The sequence below is a fragment of the Mytilus edulis genome, chromosome 10, assembly GCF_963676685.1.
Source record: "Mytilus edulis chromosome 10, xbMytEdul2.2, whole genome shotgun sequence".
NCBI lineage: Eukaryota > Metazoa > Mollusca > Bivalvia > Mytilida > Mytilidae > Mytilus > Mytilus edulis.
In genome coordinates, this window is record NC_092353.1 from 17365411 (window position 1) to 17390535 (window position 25125).

The 25125-nt window shown below is 30.8% G+C and overlaps 1 protein-coding gene across 2 annotated transcripts in view; it reads right to left on the minus strand.

The window, feature by feature from the left end:
* Positions 1–2980: 2980 nt before the first annotated feature.
* The window catches only part of LOC139493536 (potassium voltage-gated channel subfamily KQT member 1-like), a 99183-nt gene continuing 77038 nt past the window's right edge, over positions 2981–25125 (minus strand). For both annotated transcript variants that reach the window (XM_071282026.1, XM_071282027.1), the window contains 8 exons: positions 24934–25044; positions 20004–20099; positions 16450–16732; positions 10806–10890; positions 8622–8697; positions 7861–7955; positions 7399–7495; positions 2981–6724 (listed from right to left, as the gene is read on the minus strand). In XM_071282026.1, coding sequence (XP_071138127.1) covers positions 6614–6724; positions 7399–7495; positions 7861–7955; positions 8622–8697; positions 10806–10890; positions 16450–16732; positions 20004–20099; positions 24934–25044 — 954 coding nt within the window. In that variant the 3' untranslated portion in view covers positions 2981–6613. The remainder of the gene's footprint in view (positions 6725–7398; positions 7496–7860; positions 7956–8621; positions 8698–10805; positions 10891–16449; positions 16733–20003; positions 20100–24933; positions 25045–25125) is intronic.

Here is a 25125-nt window from a genome sequence, read left to right on the forward strand (position 1 = left end):
AACAGATTTTTGTCACTTTTTATAGAACTTGTATGAGATACGACCGTGTTTAGGTGCCAAGTCTGTATAATTTTAAAGTCACGTATGTTTTTATTTTTCACATGATGTGTTTTCTTCAATACAAATTCTTTTCGTTTATTTCTCCTGCTTGTTTCTCTAATGGTTCTATTCATTTTACATTTTTAAAGTTGCATTCCTTTCTGTGTGTTTTGTAGTTAACCATTTCCTTTAGATATTGCCCAATCCTTTTTTTAGGACTTAAGTTGTCAAGATCTTGTCTGCCCAATGAAGGTTTTATTGAACTTAATTCGGTCTTCTCTTTTGATGTTGTGTTTCTGTTCTCCTCTTATATTTGATACATTTCCCTCAGTTTTAGTTTGTAACCCGGATTTGTTTTTCTCTCTATCGATTTATGAGTTTCGAACAGTGGTATACTACCGTTGCCTTTATTTGATACGTTCTAATTGTGTCATGTTTTGAATCTTTACAAAAGTAATAACACACAGTGATATTGTTGGCTTTTTCCAAAACTACCTCTACCCTTTTTTATTGGGAAAATATGCGTCATTTTCTTCCAATTGGTAAATTTAAAATAAACCATGAATTTGACTGAAACTAATTTACAGACCCATTCTCAAGAGTAAAACCCTGCTTTAAAATAAGGTAAACGGACAGAAAGTCACAGGACATAAAGTCACAAATTTGGTAGGACAAAAAGTCACAAATAAGTTGTTGACAATTGTTTGAATATATAAGAGAAATAGCTTGAAATATTTACTTTTTTATACATATATTCATACTAAAGTTGAGGAAATGTGTCATTATACTTGAAAAATGAAGATTTATTTAATTTTAATCATACAAAAGATATATTTCTTGGCACCATGAAGCCATTTAAGTGCCAAGCAACTTTGACACTATGTTTTTTTAACAATTATTTGATCATCTTAAATGTTTTTTTGATAAATTTTGTTTACAAAGTTGGTTTATATACAATAGTTCAAGTAAAATACAAAAATATTTTTGTAGAAATAAGGGTTTTTTATTCAAAGAAAATAATCAGAAAAAATGAATTGTGACTTTTTGTCCGCGACTTTTTGTCTGTGACTTTTTGTCCTGTGACTTTCTGTCCTACATTCTAAAATAAGACCCCATTTTGTCAGTGATGATACATAAATAGACCCTCAAATGTGCACATATAGTCATTTTAGGCAAGAAAATTGTTTAAATGAGTGTTTTTCAGTTTGTATACATGCACAATTACAAATGAGACTGCACTGTTTGGGAAAAAAGTTGTCTTTTTGGGAATAATTTTCAGCCATTTTTTTTTCAAATTGGGATTCTTCTCCAGGGGAAAAAGCCTTTATTCTCCACTAATTCAAGGCAAACAATATCACTGAACACATGCCAAGTACGCTTCTCATATCTTATTTTTTATGCTTTTTGATCAGCTGTTCTCTTCTGTTGCCAGCTATATTGAAGCCACTCACACTTTCTTCTCTACTCCAAACCGATTACATTGTGAACTATTGTGGTGAAAGTCTCCATTTTCCTAAAAAGAAAGGCAAGTCATCTTCCAGATTTCTCCATTCCTGCTGGTGATCCATCCTTTGTAAATCAATTTCTTTTCATTTTGTATGTCTTCTAAATGTTCTCTTTTTCTGGTGCATCCTGGTGGTTATACAAGCTTTGTATGCAAACAACTGTTCAAATTGTCACTGAGAGATTCCTAGTTCTGTGGGTTAATACTGGACCAGGTCCTCAGATAATGCTCTGTTTTGGCAAAGTCAGGAATAAAACAGTTATTGTCCATTTGTTTGATGTGTCTTAGCCTTCATTTTTTCCATTTAATATAAAAAGGGACTTTCCGTTTTAAATTCTCCTTGGAGTTCCTTTTTTTATTTAATGTTTCTTTTTATGGTACAGCTTTATCGGTGAATACTTTGATCAGCTATATCAAGTGATTATGCATCACATAACTACGGATTTGTAGTTGACTCTTATCTAACCCTAAGACATCTAAGACTATAGTTCGGTCAGAAAAGGTTGTCAATATTAAACACACACATCTAAACGAAAGAGATACAGGTCTATACAAAGATTGTTTTATGTTTTACCTTGATTGGTGTGATGGATTTATAAAAGTTGATCATCATTAAACTATTGTAGAATATTTTTTTTAACAAATTGTGTCAAACCAATATAAGGTTATTAGTACAGTATTGATGTAAGCAGTTACAACAAAATAAAAGCTATTAGTTGCAAAAAGTGTGTTCAGGTTTAATTAGGGAAACAGGATGGTGTATATACAAATTGCCTTCATTTGGTTTTATATTCTGGTTTCAAGTACTGATTATTTCTTTGAAACATCTGTCAGAGACGCATCTAGTTTTGATGAGGTCCTGTTGTACAGTTTCATGTTCTTTTCTGTTTTTTTTTATAGACTGTTAATTGTATTTTTGCCATTTAAATGTTTCTAGTTTCTTCATAGTGTTGTCAGTTGGTCTTGAACTAACAGGTTTTAACATCCCTTTGGTATCTTTTGTCTCTATTTTAAAGTTGTGGAAATCAATGAACAGTTATGTCAATCACGATTCCAGTAAGCATTAAACCATTTTTTTTTATTAACTGTAATAGGTCGATTGGCTTCAAGTGGTTGTGGATTAACTAACTATACAGCTCAAGCAGTGAAAACATTTTTTATGACAATACCTGTACTTTAAACCATTAATACTGAATATAAAGCCACTACTCCTGAATATACAACCATTAATCACGATTATAAAGCTATTAATCCTGAATATAAAGCCATTTATCCTGGATATAATACACAATTCCACAAATTTGACCAGGTTACAAATTTCGCTTCTTAATTATAAACACCTGATAAAATCCATTATTTCAAAACATACTAATTTCTCAATCACACAATGTTCTAATTTTGGACAACAAAAAAGCTTTTACTGAGAATAATAACAAGTAACTTTAAAATTTATTTACAAAATAGAAAACAACAACTTCATAAAATTATCTTAGGAAGTTTAGTGTATTAATATTTTGTGCATATTTTAACATTTATGAGATTCAAATAATAAATAAATACATACATGAAATATGAGTATTGACCAATCAGATAGAAAAAGAGGAATAACAAATGTAATAAATTAAATATAAAATTCATACAATGATTATGTCCAGTCTTTCAGTCAATGAAAATTTGGATTACTGTTAATTCAGAAATTATTGCAGGTTCTTTTGTGAAAAGATGTGACTGGTTGAGATTAGAAAAAAGATATCTGAAACATGATATAAATGCAGATTTTCCTGGCATCATAATAATGAATTTCACATTTTTGTTAATTCTTGAAAAAAAGCAATAAATTCTTAATTTTAAACTACAACACTCTTGTCATCAACTTAAACAAAATATATATGTTAAATATAACAGTTCCACTGTCTTTAAAAGATGCTATACAAATACTGTGTTTTCTTTTTTTACATGTGCAATATTACTGTTATTCATTAGGGCCCTATTCACTCCTAGTTTAATCCAGGAAAGATTCTACCAAAACTGGTTCAAACTGATTTTTTGTATTACACTTTTTGGTTATGCTTTTAAATTTATTTATCAAATATTTTCAGAAACTTGCTATTTATGGTTAAAGCAGTTATTTAGCACGTGTCTGGTTGGAAAATTGGAAGATCAAATGTAAATTTAACACACTAAGGTTTTGCGATATTTGTTTAAAATAAAAATGATGGATGCCGACTGCTCACAATAGATATTTTGTCCAAAATGAGTTTATTATAAAAATAAGAGTTAATACCAATATATGAAAGGCCACAGGAACAAAACAAATGTTGAATGGCCTCGGTGAAAAAATGAAAGACAAAGGGTTAGAAATTCTTCACACTGACAAAAGATGATTACTCAAACAAACACGTAATGATGATCGACTAAAAATGTGTCTATGGTACACAGGTGCCATTACACCTAACTATCATGTAGCCAAGGGTCACCAAGAATATAACTATGATAAAACGAATGTATTTGTGTCTAGTTGGCTTCTATGATTGATAGAAATTAAATCATAGGTGTAATAAAATTTAAAGTGGCTTACAGACACAATTCTTTTCATTGTTGGACAATGGAACTGTAAATTTCATCTTATTTTTAGAAAAAGTAGAAATTGTCTTTACTTTCAAAGAAACCTGCATAAGGAAGTAATGGGGAATCAAAAATGTTAAGTTTTTAGAGATCAAAATAAAACTCATCCTGTTGTGAATTTGGTTCCAGAATACAGTTATTGAATGGAATTAAATCAAAATGGATTGGCTGATAGATTTATTGATTGTTGGTGTTTTAATGCCACTTTTAAGTGCCACCTTTGGGCTATTTTGTGGCGGTCAGTTTTTATGGTTGGAGGAAAAGCGAGTGTCCAGAGAAAACCACTGACCTTCAAAAGGAAAACTGACAATCCTGGTCAATTAAGATTGGAGTCAAATGCATCGGCACGAGCAGGGTTCTAACTCACAACCTCAGTAGATATACTAAGACCACTTGGCCTCGAGGCCCCCGATTGGCTGATGGAGGGACAAGGGTAGAACTTAATGACCACATCAACATTATGGCTAAAAAATGTCACATATTTAAACATGGACAGTTACATAATTTCTAAATGATTGATATCAAACATGAACATGAACATGAATTTTAAATAAAAAATGGATAGTAGAAAATGTAAAAATGTAATATAAAACCACAACAGTAACAAACAAATGGCGAGTCAAGTGATGAATGCAATACTCATAGTGGTTCAATATCCCTGACTTAAAACAACAATTGTGGATTGAAATAACAGACAGAAAATTATAAAATATCACCACTATCATAATATGATAAAAATCTTAATAATAAATATCATAATTGGTAATCAATAGAAAAATACTACATAACATATACCGTACATGTGTAAAAATTGGATTAAAACATTTTATGCAAATCATGCTCATTATTACAAATAAATTTTACATGTAACATTAACATGATTGTCTGAACAGCAAACAATAATTAATGCATATAAAAAGTATTCTCTAAGAACAAATTTAGATTTAAAGCTTATACAAGAATTACATTAATAAAGAGAGAATAAAGCAAAGAATTACACAATACATTTGTACTTTTGTAAAGAATGTTTTGTTGGTAGAATATATACCATAACACTTACAGATTAACGTACACAACAGAGATATAAAAATTAAAAAAAATATCAAATGGTGCAAATAAACAAATATAAAGGACTAGAAATATATTCAAAGTATTGTAATACTAAAATTAGGTGCTTTTGTACATCTTATTAAAACTTCGAGGGTTTTTTAAACAGCTAAACAACATTTATTATAATTTATTTTCCATCTAAGGTTCTGTTTCATTAACTTGAATAAAATAGCATTAAGATATGGAATAAAAACAAACAACTTTATTATTTCATAACAAGCAATAGAAAATGTGTAAAATATCAATTTCCTATTTTAATATGAAAAATAACATCAATTAATGTCCTTTTAAAAAAATATACAAATTAATTTCTAATACTGTATAAACTATAACATTTATTTTCCAACAATCAAATAATGTTTCTTAAATAAGAAATGATATGATGGTTGGAACTTATATTTCGGAAAATCTGAAGACATCAAATGAATAAATTAATTATGGAATGTTTATCTGTGAACTTAAGTAAACATTTTTAAAAGGCGTTATTATTCTTCTTTTGAAATTTTTACTACAAGTCCCAATCTAGAAAAAAAACCCATCAATCATTTTTTAAAGTTGAAGATGATCTAGTAAGAATTGAAGGAGATATACCTACAAGTAAAATGGATATTTTTTAAGGTCCTCCTCCAAAACTTATGGTCCATTGTTTGCTATTGGAAAATTAAAACTTATCTGAAGTTTTCAGGTGAGGTTATTTAGCTTCTTTTTAAGTTAAAGAGGCTCTCATGAAAAAGGAAGGCACAATTTCGCAGTAAAGAGTTGATACTAGATATCATAACTAGTTTCCCTTCTGAAAATATTATCTACCCTTTCAGATTGTTCTGATTATCAACTCAACCAAGGTTTTGATATGTGCTGACCGAGCAACAACAATTGATGGCATATATTTTACGAGACCCCTCCCAAACATTTATGCCTCATTTCAAATTTAATCAATCTTTCTGTGGTTTGGAAGAGTCAAAACCATCCTTTAAATTTGTAGAGAATCTCACAAAATTTGAAAGCTATTGCCAAGTGACTAATATTATTTTCAACAAGGGTATCATATACAGGTGGCCTATTAACTGACAATATTTGATCATCAATGAAATGCTGTTGGAAGTTTAAGCTAAATTCATGTCTTCTAGCCTGGATTATTAGCTAGCATATGAAGAGAAAATGGCAGAGCGCATTTTTCACATTTTAGCTTCTAGACAGAGACCTTACTCAAACATAATTAGATATAGGTATTGATTATGCCCTAAAATACTATTATATTATTTTTATGTGAGGAATTTTCATTTAAAAACGAACTATATAAATACATATATAAATAATAACTAAGAGAAGCCTTCGCTATACTTTTTCTGGTTCAGTATCAGTGATGGCTTTACATGTCTTTGTATTGACTACAACTTCACTCAGAAGGTTCAAAACTTTATCCATCTTTGTGTCTAATCTATCAATCTGAAAATAAAACACATAAATTTTAGTTTCTTTTATACATTTCAGAGTTAAATATGAAGTCCATTATCACTGGAACAGTACAGATTTTTGTTTAGGGGCCAGGTGATGCACACCTCAGGGTGCAGCATCTTCTCACTGTAATGAAGACCCATTGGTTGACTTCAGCTGTTTTGTGCTCTTTTGTCTGGTTGTTGTCTCTTTGGCACTCTCAGTTTTACATATTTATCTAATGAACAGTGATGCAAAGTTAATTTGAATAGATTATTATGATTTCAATGACTGATAATTAAGCTATGAAAACTAAATGATGTAATTTTTCTCAATAGTTGAGTGATTTCAACCATTTATATTCTAGAACCACACCCTACACTAGTACTTCTGCCATTTAAAAAACAAATACACCAAGAATGATACAAGTTGTTCTTTTAGAGTTCTTGTTCTGTCGTTCCCTCCTACTAGTGTTGCAATTTACCTTTACTGTTTAAGGCAATAGTATAGCCATATTGTGTATAAAATTGACAGCAATTATTGACATATAGAACTTTCCAACTAATTATTTCATTTCCATATAATATTTAAAGACTAGAAAAGACGGTATTTAATGTTATGCTTTATATGTATAATTTTAGCGACATTTTTTTCTACTGATTGTAACTTTGTTAACTATGTTTTACCTGTTGTTCAATGTGAGCTACTCTAGAACACAATGTAGATCTTTGCCTATCTTTACTACCACCATGGTAAAATGGCTTTCCTATAGTTTGGTCTAATCTGTAAAAATTAGGAATATATTCTGTAACGAACTATTTAAATATCTATAAAAAGCAGTCTATAATTATGATATTGGGTGTCTTCCAAAGTCTTTTCCTAGGCCACAGGTGTATGAGACCACAGATAGTATATTCATTTGCCCATTTTAAAAAAAGAGAACAATATATTTGTCAACATGTTACACATGGTAAATATCCATTGCAAAGATAATAACCAATAAAATGCCTCCCCATTAGAGATTAGAGCATGGCATGAAAGAATTGTTGACTAATTCAATTCTCCATTTTTTTAAATCAAAGTAACACAAAAACTCTTATAAGTCAAATCTCTGAAACAAACCAAATACATGTATAATCAAGCCCTACCTTCGTTGAAGTTCTTTAATTCTAACCATCATATTTAAATGGCCTTGAGAGTATTGTTCTATCACATCTCGTACATCATATGGCTTCCTGGCCATCTAAAAATATATGTAATACAATGCATCAAAGGTTATCAATGTAAACACATGCTTTAAAGGTTATTATTACATGTTAGCATTACCACACTTTAAAGATTATCAACTACAATGTGTATGCATTTTCCATCAAAATATAGGCTGTGTATGATAGAAGTTTACATTATGCAACTGCATATCAATACATCTGTCAAAACAATTTCTGGTTGAAAAAAATCTTTATGGAAAGTCTGTTAATGTTAGAAAATTTGGCTGTTATAAGAAACTCTTCAAAACAGACCAAAATTAATCTTTTATTTTATATTTGAATAATTGTAATGAGTCCATGCCTTGTGGTTTCTTTTGAGATTTAAATTTTTATGATTTATTAAGGTGGTACCTAACACTACAGGGAGATAACTCTGTAAAGTCAGCTAAGCGTTTTAATTATGTTGTGTTGTAAAAGAAACATAAAGTTTCTCAATGATCAAAATTGGTATTTGTCAAATTGCTATATAACCAGTGTTTTTTTTCTGATAAAATGGTTGGTTCAAAATTTTTGATATTTTTATATTTTTGTTGAATAGTCAAAGTAAATACTTTGTCCAAATTTTATGAAAATTAAACGAGCCAAATTAGTTTTAGTGAAAGTATTAGGTACCACCTTAAGGTGATTTGTTTGTTTCCTACCTGAAACTTTCTTCGTGCAACAAAAAACTTAATTTTCCTTATGACTCTTATCATTGTCTTGTGTTCTTCTGTTAATCTGTAAACAAATACATATTACAAGTTAAAAATATGTTTAATTGTGATCATTGTCAAAGAAGTTACCATAGCAGAACTTATTTTGGTCACTTGAATAAAACAAATCTCAAAAGTAAAAAATCTACCGATCATCATCTGTTAATTGATCAAACCGCATGTTTCTGGCACCTATCTTTGTTTTGCTCAAAACATAAAATTTGCTACGCTTTGAAAATTATGAGGTATATTGTATTAAGAAGCTATGGGTGAATACATTCTGAATAATTAGGTAAAAAATTTGAAAACTGCCAGTTTTACATTGGTAATAGAGTCCGTATTTGACTGTTTATCTTGGGTAGAAAAGAGACTGCATTTATAATCCAACACACACGATTTACTGTATCACTGCAACCTTATACGAAGTCTGCTGAAAGATAATTTTTTGAGTGAAGAAACTAAATTTACAATCAATCTAAATATTGCCTTTGAGGAAAGTTCAATTGAAATCGTTTTATTTCTAATCTAAAATTAAGCAAAAACATACTTTCACTCGATCTTGAAACAATTTAGGAATGAAAGCTTGTGCACTCTATTTCAGGTCAGTAAACAAAATGGCATGCACATCTTACAAATAAAAACAATGCCTTTAAAACAGATATATCTGTATTGTACTATGACTTCCTAGTTATTTATCATTAACAATACGTAACCAATAATGGCAATATAAAAATTTGAAGGAAAAAAAACCCCCAAAAAATCCAATTCAGGTATATATTCAGCAAATACAATTTTTCCTCAATTGAAAAAAAACCAACATGAGAATAAAAGAATTTACAGAATCTATTTAAATTGAAGTGCTGTTATACCTTGACCATACTACTCTTTAGGCCATAAATAGGAATAGGTTTGTTTGCCCAAACGCTACCTATCTAGAAAAAAGCTGCCTACTCAAATTCTTTTATTGTCCTGATTTGAAGAAGTTTTTTTTTTAATCAGATAGGCATGAAGACTAATAAACACCCTATACTTCAATTTCTCTTTTTGAAAAAAAAAAAAAGAAAATGTCTACCTACCTACCCACTGTCTCAACCTTTGGGTAGGGTTTGGGCAAACCAAAATATTTTTAATTGTGGCCTTATACTACTACTGAATATATTGACTTTGACAAAACCAGAGTGTTACATAATATCAGTCTTTTAAAATACAATTCATACATCACTGGTGCTGTTTTCATGTCAAAGAATCAATCACAATAGTGCATTCTACTCAAACTATGACAAATTTTACAAGCAAATGATTATAACAAAGATTAATACATGATATATTCAACTTCCAACAAATTATTGATAATCTGTTATGTCATGAATGGCCTAACCTGACATTTATTTCATTAATAAATCCATCATAAAGTCAAATTTATATAATCCTTGTTTAATAGATCAATGTCAAATGTCTAAATTGAACAGACAGTTAGAGAAATATTATATAAATTGCATAATAATCGTAATGGGGTCCCTCTGTAATCTTTTAAAAATCATTTTAGAAATAAAAATAATGATCTGAGAAACACAAAATTTTCATATCATAATGACAGAGCAGTGAATGTGCCAAAAGAGACAGCAAATCAAGCGAAGAGCAGAAAATAGCCTAAAGCTACCAATTGATCTTCAACAGTTGAACACAGAAAATCCTATGTTCCATGTTGGTGTGACCATAACTTAATGGTACAGCACATTAAATCAAAACTTTAACCTTTTTTGGGGCAGACCAACAGAAGAAAGAATGAGTTGTCATACACACAGTAAAATACAATGCCTCCTATTGTTGACAGGGCATCAAAATCACAGAAATCAAACTGCAGGTTTGTTGCTTGTTCTGTGGGGTTACATTAGAATGTTCCCTTGCTTTTGGTGTGTACCCTTATATTATATAATAATTGGTTGTTCTCCTGTGAGCCAGCTTTCTCACGTTTGTTTATGTTTTACACTAGTCATTTGAGGCCCTTTATAGCTTGTTGTTTAGTGTGAGCCAAGGCTCCATGTTAAAGGCAATACTTCGACCTATACATGGACGGAAAATTGTCTCGTTTGCACTCATGCCACATCTACTTTATGTTGACTAGAAACTTACATTTCTGGTTTACTTATCTCACGGCTCTCATCATCATCTTCTATTGTCACATCCTGACATGATCCGTGCAATACGACAGGTGTATCTACAATAGAAATTTAGGTCAATTAACAATTGTAAGTAATGTATCACCAAGGGATTAACATGCACTGGCATCATTAGTGCAATCTTAAATCAATAATCCAATGTTAATATTATATATTCATTAAATGTTTCTCAGAACCATTGTTTATTTGGGCTTTTAACATATATTGAATAAATATTATATGATTTTCATTAACTTCGTAAATACTGCTCACTTGATAAACCAAAGGACTGTTCCATAAAAAAATATGTTTGACACAGTGAAGGCACTCCAAAATCTCAGCTACATTTGAGTGTCATTTATCTTTGTGCATAGTGGAAATTTGTACAGGGTAAGTGAAATTTTAATTTGTCTGCATGTGGAGAGCCCATTTTCAAACTGCCTTTCGGTGGGGGCGTTGCTAAACGGCGGAAACGGAAAACGGAACAGAATACAGAAGGAAACGGAATATGGAAACAAAAAGAATTTTACATCTGTTCTTTTTCGTAATATGTGTTCATAGGCATTTTGTATATTGTATATCACATGATTACAAGAAATGAAATGAATAATAAGAGATGATGAGCCTAGTTTTATTAACAATGGAAAGCTTATTGTACGTTATTTAAATGCAATGGGTATCCACTTACAATTGTCCATTAAATGATGCATTTATATTCCAGTTATCATGAACGATTCACTAGTCTGTTTGACTTTTCAGATTTTCCAAAAGAAAAAAAAATATAGAACCAGGTGCTCCGCAGGGCGCAGAGGTCGAACCCTGAACAGTTGGGGCAAGTATGGACAAAACATTCAAGCATGATACAGCTCTGAATTTGGATTGTGATCAAATTTTTGACATTACATGGTTTTTTTTACACAAAACAAATGCCAAGATTTTACAAATCAATTAAAGATTTCTTCTTCAAACTTTTTAAATCTAAAATTAAATAGTTGACACAGCATAGGTTTCTGACACAGAATGAATGTGGTCTAATGAACTTAAAAGGTTTTTTTTGCCTTTGAGCAATTCACTATGCTGTTGAATATTAATCCTCTCAAAAAATGTTTGAAGAAATTTTCTTTTTATTTATGAAATCTGAAATGAGAAAAATTTACCCCCCCCCCCCCTTTTTTTCACATCCCCGTTTCCCTTTTTCAAAACTGATAACAATTCAAATTTCTAATGGAGTTTGCAACAATAACTACTCATTTAAATACATCATAAAATATTAAGATGTAAAAAAACTGCTTGTTATCACTGAATGGTAAAGATTATTTAAATTTATCAGTTGGTAGTAAAAAGTGTATATACATTGTATATTGTATATAACAAAGATTTAAGTTGATTCTGGACAAAGAAAGATAACTCCAATTTAAAAAAATTCTTGCTATTGCACAATATTGTGCAATAGGATATTTCTTGCTTACTATTCTGGACAAAGAAAGATAACTCTAATTAAAAAAAAATTTGCTATTTCACAATATTGTGCAATTAGATATTTCTTGCCATTGCACAATACTGTGCAATTGAAAAGACTTGCTATTGCACAATACTTAATATAATAATTTTAGATCCTGATTTGGACCAACTTGAAAACTGGGCCCATAATCAAAAATCCAAGTACATGTTTAGATTCAGCATATCAAAGAGGCCCAAGAATTCAATTTTTGTTAAAATCAAACTTAGTTTAATTTTGGACCCTTTGGACTTTAATGTAGAATTTGAAATTTGAAAACAGGACCAAAAATGAAGAATCTACATACACAGTTAGATTTGGCATATCAAAGAACCCCAAGGATTCCATTTTTGATGAAATCAAACAAAGTTTAATTTTGGACCCTTTGGACCTTAATGTAGACCAATTTGAAAACTGGACCAAAAAACTTCAATAATCAAGAATCTAAGTACATTTTTAGATTCAACATATCAAAGAACCCAACCGATTCATTTTTTGTCAAAATCAAACTAAGTTTAATTTTGGACCCTTTGGACCTTAATGTAGACCAATTTGAAAACGGGACCAAAAGTTGAGAATCTACATATACAGTTAGATTCGGCATATCAAAGAACCCCAATTATTCAATTTTGATGAAATCAAACAAAGTTTAATTTTGGACCCTTTGGGCCCCTTTTTCCTAAACTGTTGGGACCAAAACTCCCAAAATCAATACCAACCTTCCTTTTATAGTCATAAGCCTTGTGTCTAAATTTCATAGATTTGTATTTACTTATACTAACGTTATGGTGCGAAAACCAAGAAAAATGCTTATTTGGGTCCCTTTTTGGCCCCTAATTCCTAAACTGTTGGGTCCTAAACTCCCAAAATCAATACCAACCTTCCTTTTGTGGTCATAAACATTGTGTTTAAATTTCATAGATTTCTATTTACTTAAACTAAAGTTATTGTGCAAAAACCAAGAAAAATGCTTATTTGGGCCCTTTATTGGCCCCTTATTCCTAAACTATTGAAACCAAAACTCCTAAAATCAATCCCAATCTTTCTTTTGTGGTCATAAACCTTGTGTCAAAATTTCATAGATTTCTATTAACTTAAACTAAAGTTATGGTGCGAAAACCAAGAAAATGCTTATTTGGGCCCTTTTTGGCCCCTAATTCCTAAAATGTTGGGACCAAAACTCCCAAAATCAATACCAACTTTCCTTTTATGGTCATAAACCTTGTGTTAAAATTTCATAGATTTCTATTCACTTTTACTAAAGTTAGAGTGCGAAAACTAACAGTATTCGGACGACGACGACCCCGACGACGACGACGCCGACGCCAACGTGATAGCAATATACGACGAAAATTTTTTCAAAATTTGCGGTCGTATAAAAAGATATGCCGTGGGATAAACAACAATAAGATAGTAACATACCAACAAAAAGTTTTAATCTACAATGATGGACATTCACATCAATTCTAGATAGGTTGTGGAGAAAGTAAATTATCAGGGGTAATGCTTTTCATCCTTTTTAGCTCACCTGGCCTAAAAGGCCATGTGAGCTTTTCTCATCACTTGGCGTCCGTCGTCGTCGTCGACGTCGTCTGTCGTCGTTAACAATTTTTCAAACATCTTCTCCTCTGAAACTACTGAATGGATTTGAATGAAACTTAGCATGATTGTTCCTTAGAGTATCCTGCACAAAGTGTGTGCTTCGATTTTTGATCCGTCAAAAAACATGGCCGCCGTTACTTAAAATAGAACATAGGGGTCAAATGCAGTTTTTGGCTTATATCGCAAAAACGAAAGCATTTAGAGCAAATCTGACATGGGGTAAAAATGTTCATTAGGTCAAGATCTATCAGCCCTGAAATTTTCAGATGAATCAAACAAACCATTGTTGGGTTGCTGCCACTTAATTGGTAATTTTAAGGAAATTTTGCAGTTTTTGGTCATTATCTTGAATATTATTATAGATAAAGATAAACTGTAAACAGCAAAAATGATCAGCAAAGTAAGATCTACAAATAAGTCAATATGACCAAAATTGTCAATTGACCCCTTAAGGGGTTATTGTCCTTTAATGACAATTTTTCACAATTTGTTCATCATATTTGCTAACTTTAAAAAATCTTCTCCTCTGAAACTGCTGAATGGATTTGGATGAAACTTAGCATGATTGTTCCTTAGATTATCCTGCACAAAGTGTGTGCTTCGATTTTTGATCCGTCAAAAAACATGGCCGCCGTTACTTAAAATAGAACATAGGGGTCAAATGCAGTTTTTGGCTTATATCTCAAAAACGAAAGCATTTAGAGCAAATCTGACATGGGGTAAAAATGTTCATTAGGTCAAGATCTATCAGCCCTGAAATTTTCAGATGAATCAAACAAACCATTGTTGGGTTGCTGCCACTTAATTGGTAATTTTAAGGAAATTTTGCAGTTTTTGGTCATTATCTTGAATATTATTATAGATACAGATAAACTGTTAATAGCAAAAATGTTAAGCAAAGTACGATCTACAAATAAGTCAATTTGACCAAAATTGTCAATTGACCTCTTAAGGAGTTACTGCCCTTTAAAGACTTTTTTCACAATTTGTTCATCATGTTGACTTACTTTAAAAAATCTTCTCCTTTGAAACTGCTGTATCAATTTCAGCCAAACTTAGGCTAAATGAGTTTTAGAGTTTCAGAGTATCTAGTATAAATTTTATATTTCATTTCCTTGTATGTCAAGAAACATAGCTCCTATGGCTAAAATAGAACATAGGAGAAAATGATTTTTTTTTTGCTTTTGAAGAAAATAGGACGATTCAAAGAACATTTAAATAAATTGAAAAGCCAAAATAATCATTGATGAGAGATTAAACCAAAAAAATTCAGGTGAGCGATTCAGGCTCTTGAGAGCCTCTTGTTTTTTCTTTGTTTCTTTTTTAATTGCTTTGGATTAGGATTAGTGATGTACAGTATCTTTTGTTGTTCTGCAATGGTGATTTTCCTGTTTTCTTTCCTTGTATAATGGAGAAGGCGCTATAGAAACCCAATTGTTCACTGTTTTCTTTCCTTGTATAATGGAGAAGGCGCTATAGAAACCCAATTGTTCACTGTTTTCTTTCCTTGTATAATGGAGAAGGCGCTATAGAAACCCAATTGAACAATTAAGTATGAATAACAACAGATATGGGAACTTGCATACAATTTATCTTTATATCATATATGTTTTAATGGATCTGCTATAAGAGGTTTGACTTGTTGTTGCATAGAAACAACCACAAAGACAACAGTAAACCACATATACCTTCTATGTAGCAGATGTATAAAATGACACATATCCATGAAATATTCATAACAGGATGTTATACATGAAAGGTAATCAATCATTGTTTTTTTCTAATTAGTTGGAACTTTCATGAGATAATATTTGTTTAAAAGCTGGTTGTATCTTGCTTACTAAATATTAATACAACATTAATCTAACAATAAACATCTAGAATTTTTTTTAATATTGATATTTTATATTACTGCATTTTTATTCCAACAACACAATGAATGGCTTGCAAGCAATTCAATCAGCAGATGTTAAAAATAAAAAAGATAATGCACTTTAAAAAGCAACAATTTACTGTAATATGACATATTTGAAATAGATTTACGTTACCAAATCATACTTTATTGAAAGCAACATTGACAAGAATGGCAGTAATACAATATCTAAACACTGATGTATTAATTTGATGAGGAATGAAAAAATATACTATTTGTGCTGTTTCTCTCTCTGGAGTTATGAGTGATTAAATTGTTTTTCGTTTTCAAAATGTTCTGTTGAGTTTTGAAAAAAATAATAGAAGGGGAAACAACTCAATCATCCCTCTGCATTTTCCATTTACTTTAAGTAATAACGTAAATTCAAAATTTATTGTGTGTATTCATTATTGTGATTTTAAAGAATGTAGGTGAATGTGAAATTAATGATTGTGATTTCAGGAAAATCTGCTACCAAATATATGAATCAGATATCAGAATGCAAGTTCTAAAATTGCAATTACCACTATGTCATATTTTTCACATTAATAAAAATCTCACAATAATTTCTGAATTATCAGTGAACTATTCATACAGATATCTTACCATATTGTCTATTACATTCCATATTCCCTGAAACAGACCCTACACTTTCATGTCTATCTAATACATTATTTGAAGTTTTGGAGAATCTGCGTTTTTTTAAATAGCTAGCTCTACGAGCCATACGAGTGAGAGCCGAGGTGGATTGTGATGAAGATATGTTTTGTTGAGATTTGGAATGATGGTGATGATGGTGACGATCGTAATGTATTTTCTCCTGCATGTGATGTGTCCATGTGGCTGATGACTGGAATTTGTGACTAGCTGCATAGCAACGCCATAAACACTAAAATACAAAAATATGTACCAGTATATTAATTGCGATGTATCGGATGTAAATGTTTTGAAGTCGTAGATCATTTCCAAATATTTTTTGGGTAAAAAATTCTTTAATATAAATGATGATAAAAAAATTGGTACAGGGATTTTACTTCTAATAGTATCAATTTGCAATCTAAAAAAAAATTAAAGGTTACATCTCTTAAATATAAAAAAAATATTAACTAGCATTTTAATATATAACAGTCAGCTCGTGGTTAATAATGGTCACCCTTAACAAGATAATCATATACATCTTAAAATGACTCAATAGAGCAAATAAAATTGACCTTGACTGCTTACCACCCACTAGAAAATGTGTAAATCGTTAAACATTGAAATTTGTGGTTAACCTGCATCCAAGAAAACCAAGAAAGTTGGAGTCCAAAGACTTAATGAGTATTTCTAATTGTTAGGGGACATACAGTTTTCTATAATTGTTTCCATCCACTTTATTGCGTAAACCCCTGAGGGTTTACGCAGTATATATTGGACGAGTGGTGTAGTCTTTCGGAACACCGGATGTTAGTCGGAACACTTCTGGTCTTTCTATGACCACCTTTCAAATACATGCGCAATAGCTATGACCACCTTTCAAATGCATGCGCAATAGCTTACTAATCTGTTGAATATGCATTAGCATCTTAAGTTGCTATAGAGATATTTTACGTATGATCTGAAATTTATTATGATATAATATTTTCTTGCACACGATTACAAGCTGCTAATATTAACCTACATGCGTAGTATTTTAATTAGTCAAACGATGTAACCAGCTGTGTTTAGATATGAGATAAGATTTCATGTAAACAATGGACTTTATATTCTGAACGAGAATAATTAAAAATAAAATCTTTAGAAAGAGTTTTAATAGCACTTTATTTTAGATTTTACGTTTAGTGAAGATGTACATGTTGTAAAAAGCAAGCTATTTATTTTTTTATACTGAAATTAAAGGGAAGTCTTTCTTGCATATGATTAAATTACAGTTATTCTTTTTGGTTAAATATTGCAACCTTAAAAAAAAAAAAAAAAACAGATATTGAATATGAAAAAATAAAATATTTTGAACGAGAACAATTAAAAATAATATCTTTAAAAAAAGTATTAGAACTTTTTGAAATTTTACGTCTAGGATAGACCAAGGACATGGAAATATAATCATAAATACGTGCCTCAAATAGGTGTAAAAACGAGGATTTAAAAAAAAAATCGTTTATTGAAAATAACGTTAAAATTAATTATGAAAGTTATGTCCGTATTTATTTTCATTAATATTGCAAATTTAAAGTTATTTTCTTTGTTTAAATATTGCAACATTATTTACTTTTTTTAATAACCTCTGAATCCTTTTCGTCATTAAAATGCGACTGATAAGTATAGATATTCAATATGATGGGGGAAAAAATAACCGTGACTGAAATCTAAATCTAAAATTTATTTTAAAAAAATACACATTTGACCATGCAGATGTAAGAAATGATACTTCAAGCAATGAAACAACGAATTAAATGTGCCACTTTAATTACGACTGATAACCTAAAAATGAATCATGCATGCATTTTTAGCAGACTTAACCAGGTCGGCGATAAGATATCGAATATAAAAAAAGAAGATATCGGGTTTGGTGTCAATGAGACAACTATCTACAAGAAACCAAAATAACACAGAAATACAAACTATGGGTCACCGTACGGCCTTCAACAACAGGCAAAGCACGTACTGCATAGTCGGCTATAAAAGGCCCCGAAATGACAATGTAAAACAATCAGTCAAAAAAGAAAATTAACAAAGTCCGTATCATCGTATGCGTAACTTAGTTGCTCACCAGAGGAACTCTACGCAAGCAAAGGTATACGCTTGGTGAACGCTTTTACTTCAGGAAAATTTTAATGGAACATAAAAAAAATCATTCAGCTCAAGCGTTTGTCAAACGTATATACCTGTAAACTGCACGCACATAATATACACGCTACACGAGCGTTGAAAACGCTACAGATAAGTTTTAGACACGTTAAGGGCACATTGCATACAAAAATACTCGTCGCCTTAAAGCTTTCATTTAGGAAAAGAAGTCCGATACGGGTGAAACTTCATCAAACCTACAGAAGATATTACACCCTCTCCAACCATGCAACATGGGACTAGACATAGAAGTACAGGAACTACTCACATTAGTTTGAGCTGTACAAGATCTACAAAAATATCCCGCCTGCCTCAAAGGTGCATATAGGATCGACCATGGTCCAGCACTAATGATACAAATACCAACCAGAGTTACAATGACGTGGTAGTAAGTCTTTAAAGGCCACCGAGCGGCCTCAAAAAATGAAAAAAAAAGACTATTTAGTCGGCTATTAAATGCCCCGACCATTAAGATTTAAAAACAAAAATCAAACAAAACTAAACAGCCTTATTGATAACAAAATAATTTACGAAAACAACTTGACCGACATGAATTATGAACAACAACCACTGTACTACATGTTTCTGGCTTTAGAATGGACATTGGCACATAAACAATGTGGTGGCCATAAACCCAACCCTCCCAAATGAACCAAACCTTAAGGACAACACATCGCAAGAAAAAACTGTAAAATATCAGTTGCAATTCGCGTCCCTAAAATTATGGGTACGGTGCACAATAATCACTTACATAAAAACAATAGACACAAATCACTGAAATAATCGCACTTACCGAAAGCTATTTCAAAGCTAGTGAACATGTAGACGAACCAGTGGACATAGACGGACTGCACTACAAACTCCTCAGAGTCTGAATTGACCAGTTTTTGTGCTCGACCAGTAAAATTGACCACACATTTTACTCGACTAGTCTCGACATTGTCTCGACTGTACTTAACTGTACTTAAGTGTACTCGACTAGGTCTCAACTTTACTTAATTAGTCTGATTCAGTACTTGATGATCTTTGTGTAGTCTGAAATGGTCTTGACCAAGGCTTGACCTGTCTCGACCTGTCTTGACTAGATAAAACAGGCAATGTCAGTTTCTAATTCTTATGCACAACAAAAGTAATATAAGACAATACATCTTTATTAAACAATTATCTAATATATATATAATGCCAAACAAGCATTTGGGTTTACGATTGCATTTCTTTTTTTTAAAGAAAGCAACTTGTTTAAACTTTGGTGGATAGTTGTCTCTCATTTACATCATACCTTATCTCCTTATTTCATACTGAAGAAAGATGGTTTAACAATATACATGTATTACCTGTATGAGTGAAGCTGCTGTTGGAATTTGTCTATTAAAATGTTTCTGTCTTTGTTTCTGTTGAACTTTCAGGGCAAATCCTGACCCTAAAATTCCCTAAAAGTATAAGATCATTACTTACACACATTCATTACTATTCATAATTAATGTTGATTTGTCATTATTGCAAATGGTAAAAGAAAAGAACAACACTTGAAACCTAAAATAGGGTCAGAGATATTTCTTCAGTTTATTCCAAATTAATTTTTATCTAACCCACTCGTTTGGTGAATTGATACAATTACAAATATGAATGAAATAGCCCTGTGATAGATAATAATATAATGATTTAAGCATTTGATTTTCATGTACATAATTACTGCAAATCAACAAACTAATTGCATCACATTTGATTTACTAAAAATGAAGTATTGCGTCTTTGAAGAAACCCAATCAAAAACATATTTACAATCAGTAGTAATTGAGGAAAATCTGTTTACAAGTATTTGTCGCTAAATGAAAATCTGTTTACAAGTATTTGTGGCTAAATGAAAATCTGTTTACAAGTATTTGTCGCTAAATGAAAAGTTGTTTACAAGTATTTGTCGCTGTATGAAAATTGTTTACAAGTATTTGTTGCTAAGAGAAGTGTGAATCTAAGACCAACTTCTGAGAATGCAATTAACTGTGTCTATAACTAACTATTTCTACTGCTTCCCTGATAATGACAGCTGATCATCTACATCCCTATACATAACTCATTCATGATATTGTCAATGTAGATTACGAAATAACTTATCAATGCTAAGTGACAACAAATGATTTACTTGCAGGATTCTAAGCTAAATTTTGTGATGTCAAATTCTTACAAATATGTTTTGTACCATAATATTAAAATATAGTAAATTGCCTTGAAAGGTTAATTGGTAGATTCTTGTTCAACCTTGTCTGGGAAAATCACTCCATTAGGAACATTGCTCTCTTTATTATAGAAATAACTGTTATTCTTGTGTTAAATTGACCATTTAGTAATTCACTGAAGTCTTTCAGCCTAAGACCATTAGATCCATTATATATATAAAAAAGATATTTGATGGAATATTTCCTTGTTTTGTTCATGTCTACAACTATGTTAACCAAAAAAAAAAGCAAGATATTATGTCATTATGTCCATACAGACATTTGCTTTATTATGAACACAAACTGCAGAAAAACTTATTTTACTTCGAAAAACTAAAGATTTGTTTTACACACGGAATAGGTAATCTAAGATGTATTTGGCAAAATCTTTCAAATTTAGGGTCCACTCAGGCTTATTTATTTTGTCCTTTTTTTAACTTTTTCATTTGAGCATCACTGATAAGACAAAAAGCATCTGTCGTAAAAACCTTGAGTCTGATATGAGTTTTTTTCAAGGACAAAATTTTCTTTGGATGTCTTTGAACCTTCTTCATAAAAGCTTTTCCCAGAATAAGTTAAATTGAATAAATCTGTCAAGTTTGACAATTATGAGATTAAGCCAGATTAGTTACATTGTAGGACTAAATCGAAAGAACTCGTCAAATCTATAAAAAAAACCAAACTAATCTTTAAAGGAAATGTATATTTTGATTATCAAATTTACAATGTTAAAGGGAGATAAATCTTATCACAGCATTATTCAAACGAGTTATGATTCCTACACAAAATTGTTGTAACATATTTACAACTGTTTTATGAGTTTCAATCATAACGTATTTAAAAAAATCTCATTTATTCTCCTTCTATCATTTTCATGATTTGTATTGTAAAACATTTTTTAATGTTTTATTGGTCATAAAAACATCATTGTATTTTATAAATCTAATTAAAGATGGTCAAAATTCTATTGTAAGTGAATAAATACAGTTAAATGTTGTCTGTTCATTAATTGGTATCTGAATGAACATTTTGATTTTGGACAGCTAAGTTTATCACATGTCTTATTTGTACTGTTTTGGTACATGTTCATCAAGAATATTTCTAGTGGAATACATGATAGATTGATTGATATAGAAATAATTTAGGGTATGAAAACAATGACTGAAGCCTATAGATAAATGAAAACGCCCCTCTTCCCGTTAAAGGCTATGTTAGGGGAGATTATTTTGTATATTTTAAAAGACACAAAATAGTTAAATACAACATAAGAGTTGATTTACAAATCTAGTAGATAAAATGGACAGCTGATTCCTCTATTCCAAGCTCTTCATTTCCTTTCTTTCAACAACAAATTTAATCTATGGCTATATAAATTAATTACAAGATCCTATCTTTTAATGAACAACCTTTCTATGATTCTTCTATTACAAAACAGATGAGTATTCCATGGAGAGAACTTTTTTGATAATATTTAGTAAATAAAATCAATAACCCTTGCAGAATAAAAGACTCTTTTGTCATGAAATGATTATCTTGTCTGATTAAAAGGTTAGAGACATGTAAATAAGCAATCTAATGAATATCTTAACAGTTTGGAATGCAGCATGTTACTATTGTTAGTCTGCATCTAATTAAACATTAACTGACATACATATTTTAATCTTAAATTTTAACCATTTCTTTTTTTAGTTACAGAGTTCCAATGAATAAAAAGTTACAGAACCCAAAGTAAATTGTTGGAAAAAAGCCTCAGACGATAATTCCCATTCAACTTGTGAATTATCAATAGCATTTTCTTTAAAATTGATATTTTGTTGTAGTCAGTGGCTGCATATCATTTTTTGAAAATAAGCACAATTTGAAAGTCAATGTAATTTGACTATGCAAAAAGCACAGTTGGAGAGTAGCTACCTAAAATGGACGCTTTTTTCATGTGACATAATGTAATACAAGTAGAAAATTGATAAAGCCTTTTTTTATCGTGATTGATATCGATATCTTGGTCAGTTTATACAGACTGATGGTCATTGATTGTATCACACATACAATTAACTTGTATTACCACAAAGTATATAATAAAAGTCTGTATATAATTACACAATCTTAGAATTACAATACATTCAATTCAGCATGTTTTGGTAATTATAGGAAATTTGACTCCTGATCACTCATAAAGAATTGTATTAATCCTATAACTTCTATCCTTGACTTTTTGGAGATGGCTTAATGTTTCTTATTATTAAACATCAGAAGCGATTTCTTTCATTGCTGAAGATTTTATAAGTATTTTCCATCTTATTTGTAATAGGGTTATCAATTGGCTAGCCCTTTTAGAAAAATAAATTATCTAAACTTTTCCATATTTTATTTTAACTCTGACAGGTTAACAGTATTTTGATATCAATAAGGGATATTTGATATCACTGTCAATACTCCATCAGCCTTTTTGGTTAATTAATATTGTTAATTGAAATTCCACGTTTTGAACAAGGAATTTAGGTTTTTAGCAGCTATCAGATTTTAAAAATATTACCCTAGTAATTGACAACTCAAATGGTGCAAAATCTTGATTCAAGTACACAAACAAAACCCTGTGGAAGCTTGTCTGTGAAGCTGACTATGCAGTATGCTCATTGTTGATGGGATATGGTCTTTAAGCTAGGATTTTGAGGGCTTTAGTCACTTTTGCGCGCTATTAAAATCAACCTTATTTTGTGTAAAAGCAAGGGGCCAATGATGCATATTACTAGCTTCATCTTTTGACTTTGTCAGATTTTAAGGGATTGAGGCACCAGCATGATTTTCAGTTATTGTATGATTTGACTGTATTGGCCATTATTATGAAAGATTCTGACATGGAATCCAGAAATTTAGTTCACAATTTCTCTTCAGTTTGTTCCAGGGGTCATTCCTGATCAACAAAAGTTGGATTCTATTTTTTTTAAACAAGGAATCACAGCAGAAATTAACTTGCAATGATTATTTCACTGCATAATCATTATCCATATAAAAGGTCTAAATCGATATTTGGAATCATTTCTTTCAAGTTGGAAATGTGTAAAATCCTTTTTGGAACTATAATAATGACTGAAAGTAGGTTGTAAACAAATCAACAATAGATCACGTTTACTACTTTCGGTTTTAAAATGAAACAAAAACGGGAAGTGACACGTGGATAATAAATTCAAAACGAGTCCGGATTCATCAGGAAATTATCATTTTTTTATTTAAATTCCTTTAGTAAGAGATATTTGTCTCTCTTGTTTAATTGATTCTAAATTAAATGATTTCGTATTTTACGTTTTTTTAAAGTCTATAAATAGTCAAAAGAATACTTTCACGCATGCGTAAGAATACAATACAGGAAGCACCTGTTTAACTCGTGAAAGTTTTGAATAAACACATTAAAGTTCTTTATTTTAAATGGAAATTGTCGAAAGTTTTTTGATGAAAATTTAAATCAATTATGACGAAAATGCCTTCGAATGACGAATCTACGACAAATGAACTTCAGATCGTTGGAAAAATATTGAAATTCAAATGCGAACTGACCGGGTTGTTACATTTTTGATTAATTGACGAAACTAAACTCCTGATTGTTGAAATGACTTGCCGACTGGCTGATTTTCCTGGGGAAATAATTATGATGGTCATTCAATTATGGGGTTTAATAATAATTAACGGATTAGTGACCCATCCGATGGCGATAAGCGGATTAGTTGTAATCACAACTTGTAACACCTGTTAAAAATGTTAATTACCTGGAGGTCATAAACTTGTCAAAAACATGAAGACAGGTAGATTTACAGTTTTTATTGCGAATTTTTTTTTACACTTTCAAAATTAAAGTGACGAAATTGATTTGAAATACTTTCGTCAATGAGAAAACCCTTTCGTAAAATACGAAAGTGACGAGCGCTAGCAAAATCACTGGATATGGTGACCTATAATTGTTAATTTCTGTGTCATTTGGTCTCTTGTGGAGAGTTGCCTCATTGGCAATCATACCACATCTTCTTTTTTATAATATATATTGTGAGATTTAACTTACTGCTGGAAGAGCAAAGAATGATATTGCAAATACTGAAAAACAGGAAGCAACAATTCTACCCATCCAGGTCTGGGGTACTGTATCACCATACCCTATCGTTGTCACGGTTATCTGAAACAAAGAAAATGTCAACTTAAATTTTACTAAGTTTTAATTTTAACCGTGTGAAAATATAGAACTATAAACATGATA